Source organism: Microchirus variegatus, assembly GCF_963457635.1.
Source record: "Microchirus variegatus genome assembly, chromosome: 6".
Classification (NCBI taxonomy): Eukaryota; Metazoa; Chordata; class Actinopteri; order Pleuronectiformes; family Soleidae; genus Microchirus; species Microchirus variegatus.
This window is the reverse complement of record NC_139807.1, coordinates 6,286,965-6,314,379: the sequence shown is the minus strand read 5'-3', so window position 1 is coordinate 6,314,379 and position 27,415 is coordinate 6,286,965. Positions and strand designations below refer to the sequence as shown.

Below are 27,415 nucleotides of genomic sequence, written 5' to 3'. Positions count from 1 at the left end.
CTGTCTTTCTGTTCCTCCGCCACTCTCATCTTCCTCCTCAGGTCCAGTAGATATCAACCTGGTGTCAAAATGTGCCCCCTGCCTGGCGACACCATGCCAAAACAACGGTACCTGTGTCTCTGAAACCACTGGATCCTACCACTGCACGTGTCCGTATGGATTCAAGGTGAGACACGAGTCGATTAATTCCCTTTAATTGTCCGATCAATCCTCAAATCCTGTCTTAAAAATGCCACGAACACAATAAACTTTCATTGGAAAGCATTGCAAAGAATCTGCAATTAGTGTAAGTGCATTTTTCGCACACCGGATATTAGAATGAGGAGAACAGTGACATCATTCAACTGTCTTTATTATGAGAGTGCGCTGAATATAAACAAGAGCAGGGACAGAAATGAAGGAGTAAGGAGCATAAAGCTGTTATTACGAGTGGTGATTGAGCGCAGGTATCAAAGCCGCTTTGTTGTCTCGGTCCGTTCACTTTCAATTGTCAGCTCACGTTTTCATCTGCTCTGTCTCTCATATTATTAAAAGATAAATATTTTGTGATTGTAAGGTCTTAAATTTGATCAAAATGTCCTTGAAAAGAAGGTCTTGGAAGTTTTAAATGTGGCTTCATTATTCCCACAGATACCCAGCGAGGTAAACTGCACAAAGCTGTTTACAGACAGTAAATTGGCTGTTTTAGTCATTTACTGCTGTGGCACATCGATGCTGCCATCGTCTTTGTTTTGATGCAAGTCCATCCATGTAAAACAAAAGAATATATATCAGTGCTTGAACCCTGGCGATGTTGTCGTCTCCTGTTCCCCTGTACCAGCCTTCCTTCGTCATGATAATAAACCATTATTTTAGAGGTTCATCTGTATTTTCGAAGCTTCTAAAATATGTGCGTAAAAAAGACCCTCGATGGATCGCCACGCTGCATAAGCCTGTGGTATTAGAGGTATTATGTGGCTTAGCATTGGCCTTGCATGCATAATGTACTAATATCTGTCCATCAATAGAGAAATGATGACAACAGCCTGGCTGCACTGGAGGTATTGACCGATCAAAAGACAAAGGCTGTAATCATTTCTAGAAAAATGTCTGCATTGGGAAAGACATGCAAATTCAGCACTGGAGGGGGAAACATGTATTTGCATTGTGCTGCACTGTGTAATGAATGTGGAATATGTATGTTAGTGTGTGTGTGGACGGATTAGCCACATTTTGATATGCTCATTTATAGAGAGATCAGTGGGTTCATGTCTTCGTGTGTGTGTGTATGGACCCACATTAAAAGGAAACTTAAGATCTCATGTGCACAGACACCTCACAACCTTTAGGCGTTCACAGGAGGACAAAGCCTCCGTCTCCCTTTTAATTAAAACATCACTTGCCAAGGTCACCGACTGGGAAACATTGACTCGCGCGTCCACGCGTGCTCGCGCCTGCGCTCGTACATGTCTGTGTGTATGTTGTTGGTTTTTTTTTCTTTCCGTGTTGGCTTCCGCTCAGACAACATTAATTAAAATGTGATAGATAAAGCAAAAGGGAGCAGCAGAGGACAAAAGAAGGGAAGAAGGAGGAAGGACATGAGGGTTTGAGAGGGAGAGGGGATGAAGGAAATGTAGTTGGAAATGGTGCTGTGAGAGGAAACTCAAATGTAAATGTGTTAAATAATAATGGATGGAAGAGCAGTACGAATGTACGAGTATGAGAAAAAAGAAAAAAAAGAGATGGAAAAAATTAATGAAGATGGATGGAGACGGAGAACACGAGAACACGTTCTCATCCCGGCTTTGATAAGAGGAAGTGGGTGTGTTGCCGGCGAACGGTTCGGTGGTTGAAAATGAAATCTACAGCCTCAGGGTTCAGCATGTGTGTGTGTGTGTGTGTGTGTGTGTGTGTGTGTGTGTGTGTGTGTGTGTGTGTGTGTGTAGGTGTGAAACTCTGATTCCCACTGAAAGCTGTTTATTCAGAAAACAGGTGTGCGGTTGGAAGAGCAATGAATCAAAGAGGTGTAAGGCTGTGACATAACGTTCATGTGTGTGTGTGAGCAGGGAAAAACAACGTTAGGAAAGATTGTAGATTGACAAAATCGCTGCATTTTCTAGATTAACCGCATGCATTAGCGTCTGTCTGCAGACTCACTTTTGTTTGACCGAAAAAGAATATGGGCATTTCAAAGTACAAAACAAATACATGATTTTTATTATTGGATGTCAGTGATAAACATTATTAAAGAAGAGGAGAACGCAGCAGTGAGCCATAGGGAGGAGTTGTTCTGCTGAGTCTGGAGAAGTGAAGAAGTTGTAGTAAGTCGTAAAAAAAATATGCATTTTACTTTTAATTATTAACCTCTTTGTTTTTGCTTTCTGTCCTTCTTTTCTTTTTCCTTCAGGGTCAAAACTGTGAAATACCCATTAATGCCTGTATTCATTTCCCCTGCTGGAACGGAGGAACCTGCCACATTGTGCCTGGTCTTAAAGACCAGTTCAGGTACAACTATATCTTTACTTTCTTTTTGTTTTTGTGTGTAGTCTATCCTGTGTCTCATATCCCAACTTTTATGTATGAATCAGGAATCCACTGAGTCTTTGGTTCAAATGTTGTTGCCCCTTCTAATAGTGGGAGCATCTCTTTACTCGACCCCAAGATATAAAGATAGCATGATTAGAGGGGACAGTTTTGTTTTACTGGACAATGCATTACTCAAGATAAGAGCTTACTTTGACCCTTTTTGATGTGTTTTCCCTCTTATGTTGTGGGGTGGGTTTGGGTTGGAGGGTCAGACAGGAAGAGAGCAGACATTTCAAAGGAGGAAAGCCCCATTCGGGTTGCTCATTAAATCCTTATACCAGCTCTGAACTCTTCTCTTAACCCTTTAAGGTACGCGCGGAAAAAAAATAACGACAATGAATATAAATATATATATATATATACATATATATATATTTTTTTAAATTAGACCCTACAATATTTCAGATACAGTCCTCTACCAAACGGTTGAGATGTCTGTTCATAATAAAAGTACAACATTCAGAAAAGTCACATTAAGTGCAATTTCTTGATCAATAAATTAACAATTTCAACAACACTAACCCCTTTCCCGCCCTTATTTTACCAACATTAGCTAGCTTCTCTACCTAGCATGTTTTGAAAAAATTATTTGACCCTTATAAGACTTATTTTACTTACCTTCGAAAGTTCTGCCGATATGCGTCGTCAAAGGACGAGTGAATTTTCGTTGTGTCACTTGCTGTTTGAAGGAATGCTGTAAAGGCAAACTGCTCACAGACGCAGTGCCATCTAGTGGATTTTTTTTTTTGCATTGCAAAACTACACCAAATGGTAGAGATGGCTCATTCAGGTTGAGTTCAGCTTGATGCATTTTTCAATGAGATTTAGTGTTAAAGGTGCCATATGTAAGAATGTGGCCAAAAACCGTTACTACATTCAAATTCAAAATACCGAGTTCTTTTAGGTTTTCGTTTTCTGACGTAACTGGCAACCCGTGGTTGCTCGGCAGCCGAGACTCTACTGACTGCAATGATTGGTAGACGGCGATAGGTGGCGCCACATGCCAAAACATGATTTCAAAACATAACCATGATTTGCAGTCTGCAAAATGTTTTTTTTATGCAAATATTTTGTCTGTACTGTTGTTGTTGGTGAGTTCAGTTTGTTATATGAACATTATTCCTGAGTCTGTGTGACATATTAGGAGGATTTTATGGCCAGTTGCTTTAAATGTATTACATAATGCACCTTTAAAGTGTCGTCGACCAAATAGTTGAGTAGTACCTTAAAGGGTTAAAGGGAACACTTAAAACCTCTGTCGGTATACACACCGTTGTTTATTCACTGGTTTAGAATAAAACTCAGCTTTTGCTCATTGTGCCGTTCTCTTAAGGAAAGAACTGGCTGTTTTTCTCTGGCATCAACAAGACAGTTTTGCCCAGAGAGCTGTGCCACTCATTGGATATTCTCTCATTTTTAGATCATTCCCTGTAGGACTAGAGATAGATGAATGGTTGTGTGTGTGTGGAAATCCCAGTAGATCAGCAGTTTCTGAAATACTCCTCATCTGGCATCAACAACTGTGCCGCATTGAAAGTCACTTAAATTAAACTGCATTTCTAAATGTACTGAGTTCCTGCCATGCGATTAGCCGATTGGATATTTGGATTAAGAAGCAAACATTAAGTAGCCAGTGACCAGTCATTTGGTATAATCTAACAGCTAAATCCAAACTGTTAAAAAAAAAAAGTAAGATAATAACGTTGACGCTCTCTATTTAAAGTCACTGGTACTTTCCCTCCTCGTGAGTTCACATTGATGTGTGGTGGAAAAATATTCCGAATCAGCAAAAGGCCACTTTCAAAGTACAATCATCCGCAAACCTGCTTGCTCATTTGCAGACTCTCGCTGCTTCACAGTCGTACGGCTTCGCACACGCACAGCTGGGAGCTGCCCAACACAATCACAGTGTTTGACTCGTGGCTGCAGAACAGCTCCACTGGACACAGCGTGGGTCAAGAGCCTCTCAGTGGCAGTCGCCCGAGCGGGTGCGGAGCAGAGCATCGCTCATCATTTGCTGCTTTGCCCGCCATCTATTCCCTGCTGATCCACGACCTCCGGTTCGCTCTTATTTGTTGCATTTTGGTGCACAATCTGACAGCTCGGAAAAACACTGCAGATGTTTCATAGAGTTGTCGCCATGACCTAAAATAGAAAACACCCCCATTTCATTGCGATTGAATGAAGAAGTCCTGTTGGGCCGAGCACATAATAATAAAGTAGTGTCCAAATAAATTTGGTGCCAAAAGACAAATATAACACATTATTAAAAACACATTGTGTCATGTATGACACGTTTATTTGAGGCATGTTTCTCCGAATAGCCATGTTACGTATTAAAACCGGACCAAACCACATGAAAGACTCCGTTTCACACTTGTTAAAACTCTTTAAAGGACCAAGGAGGCAGCCTCAGCGGCACTGTATATATTTAAAAAAGATGATAGTATAATTCAGTCTGCGCTCGTAATAACTTCATATTTGTCTGTGTCCTTCTTTTGAATGTGTCTGCCAGCGTCGTTGGCGTCTGTCCACAAAAGAGTCCCGCTTTGTCCCAGACTCATAACAAACAGCCGCTCTGAACGAAACAATTGTCATTAACAATATCGTAACCAGGTTTTTGCCTTTGCGCAGCGCCCCCCTTTAACAAGGCCTTTGCCATTTTGAAGGCTTTCATATGCGTCTAACCTTTAAAGTCCTACATGGTAATGCAATTAGGAGTGTCTTTACCCTTTTACAGATCTTCTACCAACATTAATGCAGACACAGGTAGATATCGGTGCCCTCTGAGAAAGACACAGGAAGAGATGGAGGAAGACAGAGAGAGAGAGAGAGTGGAGAACCGGTGATGTAATCAGTTATGGATGTTCAATAAGTCCAATTAGCCTTTGTTCTTAGCGAGGACCCATTTGTCAAACTATATCGTTTAAATGTCATAACTGAGATTTGATTGGTGGACCATAGCACGGTCTGACAGTCAGTTCTGGTTGCAAAGTTATCATTTATATATATATATATATATTGTTATTTCTCTCATATGGGAGTATTTAGTACTTTTCCGTTTCCTTTCATTCTTCCCATACTGCAGTTTATTTTGACTATTTCTCCTCTCTCTGTGGTCTTTCTTTCTTTCTCTTTCTCCACCGGTAGCAGCAGATATTGTAGAAGAATGATTATTTACTCGTGGAATAACTTCTGCATTTAGCAAAGTGGCTCCGAGCCCAGCCGCATTCAAAGAAGGCGAGTGCATGATAGTATGATTTCTCAGTTGAAAGAGATGCAACAGGCTTAACTTGTGTTGCGTAACTCTCAAAGATGGACATTTTCTTGCGTTATTTTTGTATTTTTCAAATCTCTATAATCCACAATATTTGATGCTCTAATGTGACTAAATTTGTGCAATAACTATTTCTTCCTCTCCTCACAACTTCAGTAAAAAGATTGGTCAAGAAGCAGAAAAGATGTTTTTCCTTTTCATTTGTATTTGATAAACCAAGAAAAATCGACTGAACACTGTTCATTGATTCCAGTGGGATGTTTGTTTTATGTGTGTTGGAGGAGCATGCAGCCCACGTTTTTTGTTTTAAATGTGTTTCATTTGTTGATAATGTCTCTGCCCCTGGGTGGAGGTAACCACCGATTATCATATATGGTGTGGGAAGAGAGCGAGGGAGTGAGATAAGTGTGGGAAAACGCTTGTGTGGCACCAAACGTTACATTAGAGAAGAGAGGGCAGTGGAAAGAAATGAATGAAAAATAACAAGAGAATAATTTTTACAGGTGTGGGAGTGGATCGATTAATTTTTTTGATTATTTTCAGGATCAACTTGAAAATGATGACTTTCTCTACTTTGGTTGTTATATGGAGCAAAGAAACCAGAAAATATTCACATTTGAGAAAGTGAAAATAAAGAAAAAAAAGCACTTCAGTGATATGACCTTGTCGCAAAATACTTTCCCTCTAAATCGCTAAAAGTCGATTTGATTTGTGCAGAAGACTCTGTGAGCGGAGCTGCTCGAGGCAGCTGTGGTCCAATTGATCAAAGTCTCCATGCGGTTGTTTGTGTTTTACCTCTGTGTTAAAGGAGTCAACCAAGACTGAGATACAAAGAGCGGTAAGAGAGTTCAAGAGCTGGCAAGGACAGAGGAGGGTGAGATAAAGAGAGTGAGAGGAGGAAGGAAGATGAATCGAAGGGGAGGAGGCTTTGATAATTCCCTTAGTGTGTCCCAGGTGGGCGGTGTCCAACAGCAGTGGCATCAAACTAAGTTTATCTCAGCTTTTTTTTGTTGTTGTTATTTTAAGGCCTGAGTGATTTGATGTTTTTTCTTGTATCTTATTACACAGCAGAAGCTGCAGGAACTTTGGCTCCTGACGTGACTCAAACGAGACTAAAATTTAGTGCAGACAAGAGATATAGGGAGGGTCTGTTTGTGGCAGAGGTTTACACTTTGAATGGTAAAGATTTCATTTCTTCTGTACACTGATGCTTGAAATGGTGTCTCTCGTCGGAACAGTAAATATAGACATAGTGAGGCTCCAGCGGTGTGTGTTAGTGAACCGAGGGGGAAAAGCCCCGGTAGAATAAAGATGAAGTTATTTTTCTTCTGTAAAGCTCTCATAGTGCAATTTGAGAGGAAGTGAAGCCGAGCAGTTGGCTGTTTGATCTGGCTGATGGGTTTTATTCATGCATCGTGTGTCACCGTGTCACCGTCTAACAATGCGCATTTCCCGCGTGCAGCTGCGTGTGTCCGCCCGGATTCGCGGGCCCTCGCTGTCAGATCAACCCGGACGACTGCGAGTACAACGACTGCGAGAACAACGCGACCTGCGTCGACGGAATCAACAACTACACCTGCATCTGTCCGCCCAACTACACAGGTACGCGCTCTGTTTCAAAACGTCCATGTTCCTGATTCCCCTCAGTGTTTGTCCCCTGAAAGGTCCCGCCATTTTTTTTTTTTACAAACACGTACAAAATCATACTTTTTCAACTCCTCACTCCGACAGGAGTCTGAAAAAGGAATCGCAATGTTCCGACAAGGGAGAGGAAAAATAAACACAGTAAGGAGAAGGGTAAAGAAGAGACCAAAATGAGAGAGAGAGACCTCACTTGGTGGAGTCCAGCAAGTTCAAATGCTGACTGGAAAAATAAGTTTTTCTGTCTGTGACAGTGTCCCACACACACACACACACACACACACACACACATGCACATGCACACCATGTCATTATTGTTGTTGGCATAAAGAAAGCCCACACACTGCCAGCCTCTTCACCACACACACACACACACACACACACTCGCGCTCACTCACAGCTTGTTCCTGTGGATGTGAACGTCCGTGCAGCTCAGTGGACCGCGGCGTAATCATCAGGTGTCACATTAAACGTGTCGTACAAAAACGCAGCAAACGGAATGGTCATGTTACATATATATATATATATATTTTTTTTTTTTTTTTACCAGTGGGAATAAATCAAGATTAAAGGTCACAAGACTTTTTAAACAGCTGATATAACGTTTTCTACAACTGAGAAAACGAGAACGTCGCCCCTCAAAAAAAAAGGAAATGGACGTGTGCCTGACTGTGCTCAACAGATTAAATGTCAGTGTGGCTTGAGAATGACAGAGGGTCACGAGGAGGGGGTCATAGGAACATTAGGCATTTACAAAAATATATATATATATATAATATAGTCAATGCACAGTATGTAAGAGAAGCAGCTTGAATTCATAGTATCAGTAGAACCAGATATTGCCCTGGAAGTAAAGAGTAGGTTCAAAATGTGGATGTGCAGACATGGAGCCAAACAGAGGTTATGATAGCTTCATTATAAATATGGATTTATATATGGATTGAATGAGGGGAAACGTTTCAGCTAATGTAAATACACTACTCAAAATTACACAACACTTGTGATATTTTTAATGCTTCGTTTGAAATCCATCCAACAGGGGCAAAAGAGATTAGGAAATCGATAAACACAATTGCCAGTGTGTGGTCTGTATCATTTAAATATGATATGATTCACATTTCCAGTGTTTGAGGCTCACTTGTTCATATACCAAGCTACGAGTGTCAGTGTTTGCCGTCCTTGTTTCTATGCTAAATGCTAAAATGTGTTCTTGGCTTTCACTTAAACGTTGCTTAATGACTGTTGAATCAAACTTCCAGGCTCCTTTGGCCTGTGAGGCCACAGTTAGAAGCGACTTGACATAAAGGTGGTGGAGACAGACAGACAGACAGACAGACAGACAGGGCGGGAGAGAAAGCCAGGAGGATAAGATTAAAGCTGGGAGAGAAAGAATGATGGAAATTTGTTTGACCTTTTTAAGCAGATCTCCCCTGCCTTCAAACGACCAACTCGAGTCCAGGCTTTTAACGTCACACACACTGTTAACCCTTATAAACCTATGAGTGTGTGTGTGCGTGTGCGTGTTACACAGCCTATTAACCCGTCTCTCCATCAACTCTGAGGAAAAAAAAGCTGATAAAGCTTTTCTCTTGTCCATGTGTGCAGATTTACACCCTGCATTTTATGAGACCTTGAACTTCCCAAACACACGCATATATATGATCCTTTTTCCCTTTCTCTGTTTTCTTTTTCTTCTTTTTCTTCTTTCTTTACACATTTAATTCAAGTAAAGAAATACATTTCTCTCCCTCTGTCACCAGGTGACCTCTGTGAAGAGATGGTTGACCCTTGTCTCCATGGTTTCGACCCCTGTCAGCACGACTCAAAGTGCGTCCACGTCGGCCGCAGTTACAGGTGAGTGACAGCCTCGCTGACGATCGCCTCTTAAAAGGATCAGAGGTCAAACTATTGACAGTGATAGGAGCAGCCGGGTCAACGGGTTAAAAGCTGACTCTTTTTTTTTTTTTTTTTTTGAGCCAAGAGGAATCTGAGTGATTATTGTTAAACACTGCTGTCCTCATAGAAATACACATGAATACGGGCCAGCATAAACACAAGAAAACTGTGACACATGCTCTAACACAAACCATATTGACGACATACTTTGTATTGCAGCAATTCTCCCCGTACGTATTTGGTTTGCAGGTTTCTCAATTATGCAAAGCTAAATTGCAGAGATATGTTGCGTGTTGCGTACGCAAAAGGAACGCGAAAGAGTAGAAAGTTAAACTGTTGTTGCTGCAGAAAAAGGTCTGAAAGCTGTCGCTACTTGTCACCGTAGGTGCGATTGTTTACCGGGCTACGTGGGCCAACAGTGTGAGCAGGACTATAACGACTGTCTGGAGAACAAGTGTCAACATGGAGCCGAGTGTGTGGACGCCGTCAACGGATACACCTGCGTCTGCAAAGAGGGCTTCAGGTGAGAGTCGTGTGAAGTGGGAGGAGATGCAGATGATGCTTCACTTGACTCGCATGTGTGTATACGTCTGGTTTGCAGCAGAGACAGTTTTTAGATAGATAGATGGGAACACTCTTAGAAATAAGGGTTCCAAAAAGGTCCTTCTACAAGGGCCGAGGTTCTGAGCTTCTGAAAAACCGTTTCCCTAAGAAAGTGTTTTTCAAGGGTTCTTGGTAACACTAATGGTTCCAGTAAGAACCATTTTGATCCAGAGAACCCTTTAAAACCCCTCTCCTGAATAAAGGATTTGAAAAGGGTTCTTGGTGAAAGGTTCCACCTGGAGCCAAAAAGGGTTCTCCTATGAGGACAAGCCGAAGAACCTCATATGGTTTTACTTAGCACTTTTATTTCTCAGGATGTGTGGATGTGTAATCTTCTGTTTGAACTGTTTTCTCCCTCAGCGGCCTGTTCTGTGAGAACCCCCCACCAATGATCTTGCTGCAGACCAGCCCCTGTGACCAATCGGATTGCCAGAACAGCGCCCAGTGCATATTGGTTTCTGGGGAGCCCGTCTGCCGCTGCTTGCCCGGTTTCTACGGCAACAAGTGTGACAAGATGGCCACCGTTCACTTCCTGGGCCGCGACGGGTTCGTGGAGCTGCCAGGCGCCAAGCTTCGCCCCACGGCTCACATTTCATTACAGGTACGGTCCGGCGTACCTTTAAAATGTCACAATATTCTGTTCTCGTTAAGAATAAAAAACAAAAATCGTACCTTGTAATGTTTCGATGTTCCAAAGTACAAAAACCATATCCTGCTGTGGTACATGGAAAATGCCTTTGAGATTCTTAAAATAGAGCTCCAAGTCATTCAAATCAAGCTTATAGAGTTGCACAGCTCAGTGCCGACGAGGCAAGTCGAACATCTGCTACACCCTCTGTTTTCCATGTTACACTGAGCACTCATGCTTCAACACACACACACACACACGCTCATTCACACAGACCATGCCTTTTGGACACCTGAGAGTTGTGTCCTAATAGAGACATATTTTCCTCCTGTTGGAAATGAGAAAGTAAGTGGGTGAAAAAGAAACAGGGAAAAGGAGGGCAGTCTAATTGATATTTACCACCTGTTTGGATCCGTGTGAGCGTGTGCGAATGTGTTTCTGCGTTCCTGCCAGGAGCTTTCAATGTCAGTGCCAAAGCTGTTAAAACTCCACCAAGAGGCCCTGACTGAGAGAGAGAGAGAGAGAGAAAGGGCCACGGCACTTCATAAATCACTTTCTGTTTTTACACTTTTTCTTCTCTTTTCTGCCCAGTTCTATCTTCACCAACCCATTTTATACCTCACTCCTTCCTTCCATCTCCCTCAGATTTGTTCTCCTCATCTCTCTCTTCCTCGTCTCCTCTTGGTCTCGCTCGCTCTCCTCTTTGCTCGTTAGGAGTTGTTGACTTGGCTATGCTCCACTGAATCCAGAGTGTTAAGTGCTTGGCCCCTCGACCCCATTTCTACTCGCTAGTTAGTTAGCTTTTAGCGGAGGAAAGTGTGATATGTCAAGTGTGTGTGTGGGAGGGAGGGAGGCACAGGTGACCTTGTTTTGGGATTTGCAATCTCTCCTCATTGTCGTATAGTGTTTTTTTTTCTTGATTAAGAGCTGTGTTCCCCATTATGTAGATTGGCCAGACTGGTGTGGATTTACCACATAGCTAAGACGTGGAACACAGGAGTAGACAAAACATGTTTTAAAGCTTCTAAAAAAAACAAGCTGGTTTCTGTTATGTTATGACCAATGCAAGCTCACTGGGGTGTATGGGTGTGAGTCAGTCCAAAGTATACCAACAATATGAAAACAATGGCGCTGAAACTTCACGGCTTTAATGTGCGCTGCTGAAATCGGCATTTATGACATCTGTCTGTACAATTATAACTGCCTGCTGAAAGCGCCACATAAAATATTTTTGTCTTTATTTCTTTATCCACGCGTCTGTGTCTCCAGGTGGCCACGGAGAAAGACAATGGCCTTTTGTTGTACAAAGAGGACCATGACCCGCTGGCACTGGAGCTTTACCAGGGACACATACGGCTCATCTATGACATCGCCAACTACCCTCCAACCACTGTGTATAGGTAAGCAACTAATTTATTTCCACACGCAGTCAAATTAAGGTTTTGGTATGCATTAGATTGAAGCAATAAAGGCAGTTAAATGAAAAACACTCTAAAAGAAATATACACACACATGCATATATATTCTATATTACATTGGCTCAATTTTACTCACAGTATACAACAGCGATTCGAGGTCTTTACGTAATTCTTTAAGGATGTTCCAGCAGGTGCTCATTTTCCCATGTAAACACACAAAATCCAAACACACACAGTGTCAGATCCATATCTGAGCACTTCCTTCTATGAACAAACATGGACTTCCTTTACAATCCAAAGTGGACGTTCATGTCCTTGACAGAAACACAACAAAAGTCTCTCACCAGAGGAAACTAACGCTTTTACTCAGTGTGCCATTGTAAGCCCTTACCACCATGTTGTAAACCAAGTTGTTTTACAAACAAACAAAACAAACATAAAAGACCACCTACACAAGTTTAAAGGTCCCATATTATGCAAAATCCTTATATTTGGGACTCTGGAGGTCCTATCAGTCGGCAAAGTGTGAAAAATGATGACTCACTCATGTTTTTGTGATCATCCTCAGTCTATATACAGGAGATAAAACACATAATGTTGACTTCCGCGATCACTGGGACGTCACAATGCGCTAAATTCCTGGAATTGTTGTCTCACGGAGCTCCACTGTGAAGCACAGAGTTCTACACAACCTTCCAGCCTCAGAGGATTTATCTGTCCAGTGGATACATGTATGACGGCAATGTGCTTCCTAGAGCCTGCAAATGATAACTGCTGTTAGCTCCCAGTAGCCTCTGTGGCTGATGTCATTTCCTATCCCTTAAGTGCTGTGGTGCTTCATCCTCATGGTATTTGGACCAAAGCATGTAATAGACAATTGGAGAAATCCTTTAATACAACACTATAATCCATCTATCCATTATCTACCACTTTAGGAGCAAGTTGCCAGTCCATCAACGAGAAAAACAAATGGACACACTCTCATTTACATCAATTCAATTAATCTAAACCTAGTCTGCATGTCTTTAGGAAACCGGAGCACATGGAGAAAACGCAAACCACCACACCTTAAAATGTTAAACCTTAATGAGCATACAAAATATGTGGGAAAAAAAGCTTGATTAACTATTATTTCCATACGTCAAATATATTATATGTTGTCCTCTTAACCCACAACCCAGCATGTTCATATAACTATCCCATAAAAACGCCATATAATATACTTATATAACAACCACATGATATACTAAACCAGCCAAATGTTGCCCCTTTTTTTCACAGAATGAAATGAAAAGATTATTTTTAAAATAAACTTGTTTTTGCCGTCAGGGCTTCTTAGCCATTGCATGAGCCAGTTGGGTCATGGACTTCTCCCAGCTCATAAAAGACCACCATGTCTCATAACTCAAGAAAAGCTTCTTTCAAACACACCTCACAAAACCTGTTTGTGGTGAAATATGGTGATGGTTTCGAGAGTTTAAAATTCGAAAAATTCAGCCTGAGCAAGTAATACACAATCACAGCATACCACATTAATTCTGCAGCGTGTTGTCTTTCTATAAGCTGCAAAAGAAAAACACTGTTGACTCCCTCTGTGACCGCCATTTTAGTGGAGCATGAAAAACTGACTGACATGTGGACAGAATGAGGTCAAGAGGGGCGAGAGAGGTGTGCTGCAAAGAGAGACAGATTAAGGAAAAACATAAAGGAGAGGGGGGGAAACTGAACAAAAGGCAGGGAGACGGTGCACAGGCATTTTGTTAAAGTTGACAGTGAAAGACAGTGTCCATGTCCGTCTTTGTCTGTGGGTGATTGGCTCTTATTGATCCTGTCTGACCCTCTGTCTACGCTGCCTTGCAGGATAAAAAAGATGTGAGAGGGGGTGCGTGATATGTATGATAGCGTATTTTCAAAATAAACACACCAACAATAATTTCAAGAAGAAGATTTTTCAGTTATGGTAATGCATGATAAGGAACGTAAAGGCTAACATGGCGTGGCTGACCGTCACAACAGCTTGCTACGCTAATGCTAATCGAAAATTAAAACATTTGTGTAGCCCTAAGCTAATGCTGATCGTAGCCTCGCTAGCTTACCTTTGGAAACAGGTTTCGCCCAAGTTAGCCGCAAAATAGTAGCATGCTAATGCTAAATAAATATGTGCTTGCGTATTGGTGGACAGACACCGACTTTGTCGTTTCAGTATAACACCGTGTTCTGCGGTGAACCTTGAGTGTCTCGCCCACCGCGAGGACAGCCTCTTCACTCCCACCTCCCTGCTCCAGACAGCGCAGCTACTGCTGATGAGCTGCTGCCTCCCTGGTGTCGCGTGATAAATCAGCGAAAATTAAAATTACTTCAAAAAATGTGAAAATCAGGGATGCACAACATCAGGCCATGTTCAACCCATATCCAAAATTTTAGGGGGATCTGACTAACGGTCAGCGAGATATGCCTGTCACAGACAGACAGACACAGCTTGCTTTATAGATAAATGCTTGGCTACAAGCCTCTGGACGTTAGATGGAGTCAAATAAAGGACCATAGACTTTATTTACTAATTCTCTAAGTAAAAAAAATTTAGTATTTTATACCTAAAAGTCACGCAGAGGGCATTGCTCTGCCAGGCCAAGTACAGCTGAAGTTTCCAGGAGTTTCTGGAGGTGGCAATAATAATGGAAGGTGTTTAAGGCTCATGGAAAAATATCTTCCAGCATATCGCCCAAAAAGGAAACGAACTGAAAAATAAAAACTTGAAAGTGAACAATCAAAAATATTTATTGCTTTAGGAAACAGCCAAGTTTTGTGGATATTTGGTGCCAACGTAGAGCACAAAAACTAAAAAATAACATGAGATCATTTTGACCAGTGAGTCAAGTTCTACCAAAGGTATGAAAATATATTTTACAGTATTATATACATATTTAAAAGTAGCATTTTTTTTTAAAATCAGTTGTGAAGGATCATTGCACTCGTAATAATGCCAGCTGCAAGTGAAGGCAGTGAGGAGGGAGGGAGAGAGACAGATGTTAGAGTAATTGAATGAATTAAGGGCGAGAGAGTGAGGCTGCGGAGAAGAAGTGAGAGGGTTATTATTTCTTCTTCATTTGCTTTCCTTTCTTCTTTCTGTTTTGCTTTGTGGTTTTTTCGGCTGCGCGCTGCTCTGTTGTCCCCGCGGTTACAGACAAGGTCACAGGAAAAAGGGGGCGCACATGTAGCCGCTCAGCGTTTGAGAATAATATGCAGTCTGCTCATAACAAATTTGACTGTAGGACTTGGATGTTACCTCATATTTCAAATCCTTGCAAGTAGCTGTCGAAGAATAAAATTGAAGCCACACTTCTGCATATCAAGGACACATTTTTTTTATTCCGGCTATGACTCATTTAAACCCTCGCTTCTTTTTTGTTTTTTCTTGTTTGGATAGATTCACAAAGAAGAAGATAAAATAGTTTAAGGCTTCCTCTCTTGGAACACTTGAGTTTATTATGGCGAACATGTGAGAAGTTATATAAAGTGGTGCTTTTCTCATAAAACAAGGTTGAATAAGGAGTTTCGTAATTTCTTATTGTTGTTGTTGTTGATCAAATTTGATATCATTCTCAGGGGAATTTGATAAAATCTGCATGTCATTTTGATTTTAAGGTCAATTGAAGATACACTGGACAAATACAGTTCATTTAGTTATATAAAAACTATGATTTTTGAAGAGTTTGCCTCTTTTACAGTGATATATTTAGCATTGAAATGTGACAAAAATGTTCAACAGTCAATTAAAAGTTGGGATTAGGTTAGCATATCCTAGCGTTGGTGGGTACGACCTTTGCTGTCGCCAGTGACCTCTGACAAACGGCGACGTTATATATCAATGCAGCGATGCCCTATTGAACCGTGTAGGTGATTTTATTTCCCGTTATCCTCCTCCAGGGAGAATGCAGCTCAGGGTCAGACATGTGTAGAGCCCTCGGTCGAGAATGTGACCTGTTAAGGAGACTTGAGCGGGGCAGATGTACGCCGATAAATCATCGGTTGTTTAGAACGACAGGTTTATTGGTCATAAAAACAACTGTCTCCCTGTCAAGTCTATCAAATGTGCGTGTAGATGCTGGAGCCCGGACACTTTCCAATTTCCACTTTCCAGATTATGTTTCTACTCGTAAAAGAAATTGGTTCGTAATGTGCAGAAACCTCTTGTTTTTTTTTAAAAAGAAATGGTGTTAACGTGAATATTGCCATGGGATCAAAGTGTGAAAGGCAAGAAGAGAACACTAGGAAGGGATAGTTCGAGACGAAGGATATATAGACACTATGGTATGGATGAGGAAGGGGGGAGGCTACGGTTGAAAATGTTAAGAAGGAGAGAAAACGGCACAGGCGACCAGGGTAGAGGTACAGGAACATCTAAACTTGATACAGAGATAACTGGGTAAAGCCGGTTTCCTGCCAGAGAAGAAACAGACGGAGCAAAACAGATGGATAGAAGCTGCCGAATTGAAAAGACCACGAGACATGGTTGAACGGCAGGATGAATTAAAAAAAAAAAAAAAAAAAAAAAACAGAGAGGAGTGAGGGATGACAGAGGGATGGAGTGAAAGAGAGGGATGAAAAGAAGGGCAAAGTAAACCACGAAGTGAGTCAGGGAATTAGCCTTGTCTGGTCTTGTTAACTTGACACCTGCCACGGCTGGTGGGGGTGAAAGGACGGACAGACAGAGGGTAAGAAGCTGGGAGGAAAAAAAATGTGAAAGAAAGAATAAAAAAAAAGGAGCCGAAGCTGCCTATATGTTTTGCTCAGCGTGAGCAGACTAGGAGGAAACGGGGGCCCAGCTCCAAGCCTGGTACTCATTTTACCACTGGCCTTTATGTGCTCCTTGGTATGTGCCATCGTTTGATTGCACGAGTCTGAGCTTTCGCAAATGACCAAACTTATCTCTCCTAATTTGGAAATACATTGTAAACCGACTCAAACCACATGGTTCAGCAGTTCACGGTGGCACAATGTCCCGCCGCCGACAACTGCAGCAATTTAACCATCACAAACTGAGCGCATCAGTCCTGGCAGATCCCTAATGTGGCACCGGCCATGCAGTTGCTGTGGTTGAGACAGTTGAGAGTCAGGGAGCGGTGCCAGTTCCTTCGGTTGACTCTGGTTGACTTGGTTTTCTTCTCAAGGATCCAGACTGCCAGGGCAGTGTGGGATGAAACATAATGCAGTATAAACTAATGTTTATCAGTTGCCATATTTTTTTTTCCGTACAGCTTTAAGGTAAGATAAGAGCACACGGTCAAATATTAAGGTAATTAATTGCAATGTGGATGCATTTCCTTCCATATAGTGTATGCAATTTGAAAAGTCACACCTTCAGGTACATTTCCAATCCATGCATTGTTAACTTTAACGGCGCATTCTTCATCTTTACTGCCCTTGTTGCTGTGTTGCTTTATATCTTGACACATTACCAGCGCCTGTAAATCACTGCGTGTAACCATTTGCAAGACTATTATATATATATATATATATATATATATATATATATACAATTTAAAAGACCTGGTTGAATAAGGCCTGCAGTTATACAGCATATGTATGCACAGACAATCCACATGCATGTACATGCACACCTGTCCACTGAAAGGTGGAGAAACTCATAACTGGAGGAAAAATCTCACGATGCAGGGGTTTAAACCTGGGTGAATTATACTGAAGAATGCAATAAATGTATAGATGTATATAGGTAGAGGGGGAAAGACAAGAAAAAACAGAAGAGAAAGTGTGAGAATGAGTGACAGTACAAGACATTCTCTGCGCTATTATAAGTAAAAGATGAAAGGTTATGCATGCCTAGTGTTAAAGAAAGGAACTGTGTGATAAGATAAGATAAAAATTATCCTTTACTAGTCCCACAAGTTACAAAATTAAGTAAAGTGCATGTGTGTATGTTGGGGTTAATGGGTGGACTGTGAAGAATATGTGTTTGTCGCATAGTAATGCGCTGCCCTTTACTAAATGCCATACTAATCTCCACATCGCGTCAAAGACAGCACATCTACTGTTATTCATCAGCGAAGTGACAGAGGCAGTGGACGCCGGGATGAACGGGTTCACGGACAGAGAGAGGGGTTTTAGAGCAAGGATGGAGAGAGAGAGAAGATGGAAGAAAGAGGGAGGGATGATGATGATGATGATGGTGATGGACAGTTGGGAAAAAGGATGATGGAAAGAGCTACAGAGACGGTTGTTGTTGGGGGGGGGGGGGTGGCGAGAGGAAGGTTTTAGAAGAGTGAATGACAATACAGGACACGCAGGTTTTACTTCCAAAGAAAGTATTTCTCCTGGACTCGTGGTATATTGTTGAATGCTTGTCGTCGTGCTCTGTTTTTCTGACGTCCCAGCTCTCAGTCTTGCCCTTTTTGCACCTTCATTAATCATTGAATCATGTTGTTATGCTGCTTCTGCTTGATCCTCATGAGAAGAAACATGTAGTTTCCTCATGCGTCATCTGAAAAGTGGGTGTGTCAGGCAATACTATCAGACCTGACTGAGGTGATTACACAGCAGCAGCAGCAGCAGTGTTTGGGTTTTCACTTGTGGTGAGAGTGTTGTTGGGCGCTGAGAGTCGTGTAGCGCTGATCGCTGATAGACATAATCACTCCTTTTGACGATGAAAAGTGAAGCAATGACAGCTTCAAAACGAATAATAAATGAAAGTATACACATATATATCATATCGAGGAAGAGCCAGAACAGCAACAGCCAAAATCAAGCCAGGGAGGGATTATGTCCTGCAAATGTGTTCCGTATGAACCAGGGCACGATTGAGATGAACCGCACAAGCTGCACTGCCCAAAATAAACTTTAATAACCTTTAGCTGAGCTTCTGTATCTTATTATTTTACACACTGACAAATCAACCCAATGGTGTTTTCCCTAAATATGTGCAATAATAAGAACTAATGTTGAGGTTATACATTTCAGAGCTATGATATGCACATTTATATTTTGGTTGTCACAGTAAATCCAAGTTCTACAGGTCTTACAAATGATTTTGTGTCCAGACGTACTGTACATCAGCAGAGTGACTGCCTGTGTGTCTAACCTCAATTCGGCTTTTAAAAACCACAGAGCTGCGGTAAAAAAAAAAAAAAAGAGACACCGTCTCTGAACATTGGAGCTTTAAAAACACTTAGACGGCAACACAAACATTCTAATACCGAAACCTCACAGCCCTGAAACAACAAGCACTTGTTTCCCGGACGCGAAAACGTCAGAACACGATGCTGAAAAACGTACGACTTCCATCCAAAGCGGTGGCTCTGGTTTAATGAAAGCTGAGAAAACAGGGGAAAGAAAAACAGAAGGAGCAGTTGTTCAGTAGCTGCCGTCTCAGCAGTGACTAATTGGGGTTACAAAGGCAATATGGGACTTGGTGGCTCGTCTGTTGAACATCATTTTAATCAAATTAGTCTACCAAGCACACATACATGCACAGACACAAATCCAGACTCAGAAACATAAAAAAAAAAAAATAGATATTCACAAGCTTGATCTAAAAATGGAGACACAATGGACAGATAGAGAAATGTGTGTGTGTGTGTGTGTGTGTGTGTGTGTGTGTGTGTGTGTGTGTGCGTGTGTGTGTGTGTGTGTGTGTGTGTGTGTGTGTGTGTGTGTGTGTGTGTGTGTGTGTGTGTGTGTGTGTGTGTGTGTGTGTGTGTGTGTGTGTGTGCATAGATTTATTCAAAAAGAGAAAAACCCACATTTCCATGAACTCCCTAACTTCACATTAACAAAAGAAAAACCTTTACAAACACAGAGGCTTCAGTGTTACGTGCACGTACACATACACACACACACACACACACACACACATATTGTACCACAATGTGGTTTTAGAAACACAGTAAGTGAATAGCAGCGGTGCTTAATTAGATTTAAGTGTAAGTGGATCTGCTGTTGTTTGATTTCCAAGTTTGAGATAAAGTCAATGACCTGTAATTACTCGTTTGATTCATTTGTATGAACAGGAGCCAACTTTTGGTTGAAAGAAGTTCATTATTTGGCAAGTGTGTTGTTGTGTGTGTAATGTGCATGTGCTCACTGAGGGTGTGTTTGATTCTGGACTGACAGGAAACTGACATCCCCATGTGGGTTTAACCGAACCCAGTGGGAGTGAGAGAGAGAGGAGGCGTTTATATCTGCTTTGGTTGTGTGTTTGTTGTTATTGAACATCCATAATGACGTGTTTTTAACAACAGACACAGAAAGAAACTAAATCACACACACACACACACACACACTCATAATATAAACATATTACATGTTCATTTATGTAGAGTAATTACAAACCATATGTGTTAATATAACGATATTTATATTTTGCTGGTTTCACTCACAAAGAAACAAACATCCTCATGCCAGGCACTTACTTAGTGTTCATTTGTCATCTACTGCCCCCCGGTGTAACTTTGGTGTCACAGCAGATGTACTGTGTGTGAGTGCATAAACACTGATCTTGTGAGGACCAATAGTCCTTATTTAGGGCCAGAATCTGGTCGTAGAACCACATTTCTGAGGAACTGATTATATTGTGGTTAAGGTTAGGGTTAGGTATTAACTAGTTATGGTTGAGGCTATTAGTATTATTATCATTGGCAGTAGTAGTATTGTCATCATTATGCTATTATTAAAATGTATATCAGTATATTTTTTTTAACAATCGATCCTACTGCTTACTATAAACATGTTATAACTGATTCAGAACTTCCCCCACCTCTCCTTTGTCCCCCATTTTTCCCCCTTGCACCACAACCGGTCGAGGCACATGGCTGCACATCTTTGAGTCTGGTTCTGTCAGAGATTCCTTCCTGTTAAAAGGGAGGTTTTTCTTTTCTTTTCTCTCCACTGATGCCTATAGTGCTTGCTCATTGTGTGAACTGTTGTACAGTCCAGTGCCTTCAGATAATGTATGTTGAGACTTGATGCAATACAAATACAATTAGATTGAATTAAGGTTAGGGAGAAGGCTTTGTTGGATAAGGTTGACCAAAGGAATTCATAGAAGTCAATGCAGTAGAATAGCTGTACAAACCTGTGTGTTTATTATGTGTACTTTAAAGTGCTTTTTCAGGGTCAAAGGCCCTAGTATGCTTCCATGCGCAGCATATGCATGAACTTCCGCCCAACAAGTAGGTGGAGTATTAAGTCCCACTCCCCGTGTCTGAGGGAGCTGTAGCATCGTTCTCTTCTTCTTTGGTTGGAATGCAACCTATTCCCTGCCTCCATACTTGTACCGCCACCCGATGGTGAAGTCCGATACTACAGGACCCTGACACGCGAGTATATCAGGGTCCACGCAATGCGACGCGCACTTCGCCGCACACAGCATGTGCCCGAAAGTATACCAGGGCCTTAAAGACCACAGGGTTAGGCACTTAGGTTAGGGTAAGGGGCTAATGCATTATGTCTATGATGTGTCCTCACTAAGACATAAAAAAAAGTTTGTGTGTGTGCAAAGCTGAGCTGAAAAAAAAAAATCAATTTGAGGATTGTCTGCGTGTTTTATTTAAATTTCCAGACACTTGAACAGATTTGATCGAGGATTAAGAGCTTTACGGGTAAGAGTGGAGAACCTTTAAAAAAAAAACAAAAGGGGGAAAGAAGGAGAAATAACTGTCAGATGATATTAAGATAGGAAGGAGGAGAGAGTAGAGCAAAAACAGACAAGGATAAATTACGGAGAAAATAAGAAGTCGAGCGAGGGGGGGTGAAAAAAAATAAGGGATATAATAGGAGATATAAAACAGATTATAAAGTAAAGATAGAAGAGGGAGAAGATGAGGTAGCAAACTAATCTTTCAAGCTAACAGACCATCATTTTACTCCGTAGCAGCAGGCCTGTTTGAGACCATTATTAAATTACATGGTTCCTAATGGAAACCATGTTTGTGTCTTTGTTGAGTCTGAACCATGAAGCAGCATCTCTTATTTTAGAAAACCGCCAGCTAAATGTTGAACTGGACCCATGTCCAGGAGAACAGTGGGTTTTATGCCACAGCTGATTGCATAAGTGGCTTTGTTTCTGTGTCTGTGTGACCAAGTTACCAGGGCAACGCGTGTTTTCGGGGCCTGGGAAACTTTCATGGGGATTTATTTAAACTTTGGATTAAACGGATTAGACACAAGGTCACATGTTAGGGTAAATCTGACCCAGAGGCGATTGCTCAGTGGCAGCGCTGCCTCCTCTAAAACGTCATGAACGAAAGAGTCAAACACGAGCTGTTGTATTTACATTTAATGACTAAAATTACGCGAGAAGAGTCAGCTGTTTATCGCAGATCATCTGACGCAATTTTCTTCTCGTACATCTGCAGCATGATGTATTAAAAAGCAGTAGAACAAAAAAACGTCACTTCCAGGGAAGCTCAGCTTCTCTGGGAGTCAATGGAGCAGCGGACGGGCGTGTACTGTCTGAAAGGCAGAATCACTTTTTTGATTGACAGCGTACTTGTGTACTCCATCTTTCAAGCAAAATATCAGACCTGACAGAGGGAGCGTTCTTGTGTATCCAACAGCAGAGCAAGGGTGAGCAGGGTTTAGAACGACCTGTAGACACTTGTGATTTCAGTCGTACACCCAACTTTCCAGCCGTCTAGTTTTACAGATATAATATTACTGTTGCCTCTGTCTATCTTGACATGGTAATCACGTCTTCTATTTATTTTGTTGAGGGAAAAAGTCTGTTTGGATTCATATTTCTGATTAAAACATAGTCAGTTTTAGACGATAAATGTCCTCATCATCTTCAACACTTACGTTGTCTACATCTTGATAAGTCACTTTGACCAGCCCTCACATCCCACATCCCTCTGCTCCATGTTGCTGCAGCATCACTGTAATCTGAACACGCTGTGAACAGCTGTCAGTCAAAATCCAAGAGTCCTTGGTTAATTTGGCCGATGAGCAGCTGCAGACAAAGCGATGTATTGTCTTCTTGATGTGGAGCTGTGGGAGTCCGGAGCAGACCACCAACGAAAAAGAGTGGCTTCACTTGTTCTTTTGTGTTCCCGATGTTCTGCTTGCTTTCTCCGGCTTCAGAGGCGGAGGAACTAGGGTGAACGAAGGCACACTCGAGAACCCCCCCCCCCCCCCCCCCACCCCCCAGGCTGAGCCAAACCACTGTCTCTATAGCTGTCTGTATCCCCTCCAGCAAAAAACCACTTAGTGGGAAATCTCTGACACACACTGTTATACACAAACACACACATTTTGTTTCTAGGGTCAGATGTGGTGCAAAAAGGTCATGATCCAGGTTTATTGCAGGCTCCTCTTCAGTGGAAAGTTACTATTTCCTATACTGAAAAAAAATATAATGAAATTGTTTTATAACACATGGGTCTAAACTAACTGACTCTGACCATTAGATTTTATCAATGTTCGCTCACTGTCCAGGAACAAATCCATCAGAATGAGCAAGCGGCTGCATGGAGATCAGTTCTGGACATCAGCGTTGTTGCTGGAAAACATGACTAAAATCAAGGGCACGTTTTTAATCTCTTCTAAAAAAAAAAGACCATTGTAATGAGGATCTAATTGATCTGTTTTATATCTGAGCATAACATTTCAAAACAAATCTTTAACAAATCAATCTTGTTTTCATGAGGTTTGGTCTCCACTTACAAACACAACAAAACAAGGGAAAACATGTTTGACGTCTGTTTTGTGTCTGCCGCTTTTCAAATTGCTCCGTCATGCTTTTCCCTCACAAGTCCTCCTGTCTGGAGGTAAAAAAAAACTCAACTGTAACTCATGATAATAGGATCCTTTCTCCCTCCTGTTTGTCCGAACAGTGTTGAATCGGTGAATGACGGGCTTTTCCACACGGTCGAGCTGGTGATTCAGAACCGTTCGCTGAGCCTGGTGGTGGATAACGGAGCCCCCAAGAGTCTGGGCAAGCTGGCACGCCAGCCGTCTGTCGACCACAACACTCAGCTGTACATAGGAGGTACGTGCGCGCACAGCCAAACACATGTATGCGGACGCAGAAATTGGCTTTCAGATTTGCCTTTGTTTTGCTTACGCTTTGATGCTCTTTCATAGTTGTAAACACATTTGTCACGCATTCGGTACGGTCGCCCGCAAAATGAAAATACACACACACGCACTCACACATACACGCTTGCATCCCCAGCAAGGGGTACAAAAACAATTGTTTTGTTCAACTTTTCCTCGAAAAACAGAGCAAAGTAAAGAGAAAGAAAACATGGCATTGTGCAACAGCGAGAGCCTCTGGTGTGGTGTGGTTTTCTCGCTGTAGGTATTGATGAAGAAAGAAAGCAGTGATACTGTCGATGAGTGCAACCGCCCTCTCGTTTTGCTTCATATTCTTCAATCATTTTATTGTCCTTTTTCTAAACTGGACTTTTTCTTTATTCTTGTTCTTTGTTCGCATCACCCAGGCGTCCCGTCCCAGGTGGTGGCCTCAGGCTTACGTCCAGGCCCTGAGCGTTCGCCTCAGGCTTTTAACGGCTGCATCCACAATGTCCAAATCAACGGGGAGCTTCAAGATTTGAGTAACCAAGCCACGGCAGGAGGGCGACCGCAAGGAGTCAACGTCAAGGTAATCACACGGCGAGAGATGCTTCAGTCCTGCAGAATAGAAACCCCTTCAGGCAAACGTTTGCTCTGTTACCAAAGCTACCACCAATTCAGTAAAGGTCTGTTTTGCAAGAGAGAACGAAAAAAAATGTGTCCAAAAGCAGGCAGACATCTTTTCAAGCAGAGGAGGAAGGCCAAAATAGTGGCAGCTCTTGCTCGTCAATAGGGTTTTTGCACAGTAGTAAATTAATTCATGAAAACAATTTTTTTAAAAGTCACATTTATACCTCAGTTGTACCTTTGCAGCTAAAACAGGTCAAAATGGCTGCATTAACACTTTCATGCAACATCAACACGTACCAAAGTGTCACTGACAGTATTTTCTCCTCTTTTGTTTTCGATGTGTCCGCAGGTTGATGGTATTCTTACAGGCTGCCATACCTGCACTGTGTGCGCACAGGGCATGTGCAGGGAGGGAGGGGAGATGGGAGTAACATGTGACTGCCCTCCAGGCCGCACGGGGGCGCTGTGCGAACAGATGACAACACCAAACCCCTGTCAGAACAGCAGGTGAGCAGACACGAGCCGTCAATCACTCATGATGCCTCCATTTTTGGAAAAAACTAAAGGACTAAACATGATGGGTGGAGCCTTTAAAATTAAATATTTTAATTATTCTGTGTAACCATTTGTAGACACAATGGGTAAATTCCATTTATCAAATTGCTTAAAAAATAGTTTGGAAAAAGGAGCTGGAGGAGATTTTCATTTTTTTAAGTTTTGCTTTATTTTTTTCAGTTGCATAATTTCTTTTAATTTCAATGTACTGTAATTCAGTCAGTTCCCTTTAACCCTTAGAACACAGAGCATTGAGGCCATTACTATGTTAAAACATATATACAGAGCCTATAGCACAACATTGGCAAATCTGATGCCTCTGATTTTCTTTTTCTACATAAACACACCTAAGCAAAAAACACAAACATTTTATTCGTGAAATTTAGAAATAGGTTACATTTCAAAGCACGCTTGGCTCATTTTTATGAACAAAAATGGTCTATTGTGAATTCTGCACCAGTATTTCCTTCTTTTTTTTTCAAATCAATCATAACTTTGACTCAGAAGACGAAAAAACACATTTTGTATAGCCTGAAGATGTGACCTAGGAGTTGTGTATTATTGTGTATTATTCCCACAGCAATTTATCAAGGGTGCACCTGTGGCATCTGTGAGCACTAAGGGTTAAAGTAGTGAGACTCTGTTGCTCTGCTAAAATGAATCATAGTTTCCTCAGCTCTACAGGAGATGAACAGCTGTTTGTGATGTTTTTTATTTTTATCGTGTAAATGCACAGTGAAGCCTGGTTTATACTCTGTTTATACCTTTTAATGTTGCAGAAACAGAAATTGGTGGGAAAAAATCTTCACGTCGTGTTTTCAGACATATTTTGTCAAGTAGTAATCGTCTCCATCACCATCTCCATGCAGAAGTTTGGACTAAAACATAATCTTCCTGTTGCTATTTTTTACTCCATCAAATCCATCCAGTATTAAATCAAAATATGGGTACAAAGAATGATCAGGATGATAAAAACAGCGACAGACAGAGGCGGCTGGTCGTAAATATAATATTCTCATCCATGCTCTTCTTCCTCCTCCAGGTGTGTTCATGGTGTGTGTGTGGCAAAGGGTCAGTCCTACAGTTGTCAGTGTAGCCAAGGATACCAGGGTCAGTACTGTGACCGGCGACAGGAGCCCGTGGCCTGCAGGGGGCAGCGTTGCGGACACGGAGAGTGTCGCGTGTCGGAGACGGGAGAGCCGGTCTGCCAGTGTCATCCTGGATACAGCGGAGCAGCCTGTGACACAGGTAAGATAAAAAAAAAAAGATGGAGATCAGGAGAGGATGGATGGAGGCGGATTTCACATCTCACGAGCTTCTCTTTCTCTTTCCGTCCAGAGCTGACGTGTCAAGGGGAGATGGTGAGGGAGCAGCTGAAGCGTCACCACCCCATGAGAACGTGTACGTCCACCAGCAAGATCCCCCGCATGGACTGTCCCCGATCCTGCCAGGCTGCGGCGCCCCCTGGAGTCTGCTGCGGCGTCACCAAGAACAGGAGGAGGAAGGTGGTTTTCCGCTGCAGTGACGGCACCACATACTCGGAGGAGATGGAGACGGCTCTGGAGTGCGGCTGCTCCAAGTGCCCGTTGTAACGGCACGGCTGTTTTGTTTTTGTTTTTTTTGTTTGTTTGTTTCGTGCAACACCCACCGCTGCCATTTTTTTGTGAATTCTACACGTTCAAACGAGGCTGTCGCTCTGAGAGTTTTTTTTTTTTTTTTTTCCTCCGCCCTGATGATGAGCAACATGTGACGCATTGTTTTTCCACGTTCAGTTCCACCGTTGCCAATTCGCTGCCAAGAGAAACCACAAACAAGAAAGAGCAAGAAGAAGAAGAAAAAAATGGGGACATGTGTGCGTGTTTTTGACAGAGAGAAAATATATTGTAAGATATAAGTAAGAAAAAAACATAGAACTTATTTTTATTATGGATTTTTTTTCTAAAAGATGATAAAAGGACTGATGACTTTGTTTTTTTTAAAATGTTGATGATATAATGTGTTGCATAGTATAAAAAAAAAGTAATTTTGTACCTTGTAAGAAGAAGAAAAAAAAGTACACCACAAGATTAACATTCCTTAAAAGTATATGAATTTATATGTATGTATAAATCTATATAAATATATACCCTAACCCAATGAATTTTATATTTCTAAGTGTATTTGCATGATGTTAAT

The 27,415-nt window shown here is 41.7% G+C and overlaps 1 protein-coding gene across 1 annotated transcript in view; it reads left to right on the top strand.

Moving 5' to 3' along the window:
* Positions 1-26,832, top strand: part of slit3 (slit homolog 3) — a gene marked incomplete at both ends in the record, with an annotated part of 258,540 nt that extends 231,708 nt beyond the window's left edge. The window contains 12 exons of the mRNA XM_083891564.1: positions 42-166; positions 2,387-2,484; positions 7,305-7,444; positions 9,244-9,337; positions 9,765-9,902; positions 10,343-10,583; positions 11,880-12,010; positions 23,875-24,029; positions 24,484-24,644; positions 25,035-25,192; positions 26,283-26,488; positions 26,579-26,832. Of these exons, the coding sequence (XP_083747690.1) occupies positions 42-166; positions 2,387-2,484; positions 7,305-7,444; positions 9,244-9,337; positions 9,765-9,902; positions 10,343-10,583; positions 11,880-12,010; positions 23,875-24,029; positions 24,484-24,644; positions 25,035-25,192; positions 26,283-26,488; positions 26,579-26,832 (1,901 nt within the window). The remainder of the gene's footprint in view (positions 1-41; positions 167-2,386; positions 2,485-7,304; positions 7,445-9,243; positions 9,338-9,764; positions 9,903-10,342; positions 10,584-11,879; positions 12,011-23,874; positions 24,030-24,483; positions 24,645-25,034; positions 25,193-26,282; positions 26,489-26,578) is intronic.
* Positions 26,833-27,415: the final 583 nt, after the last annotated feature.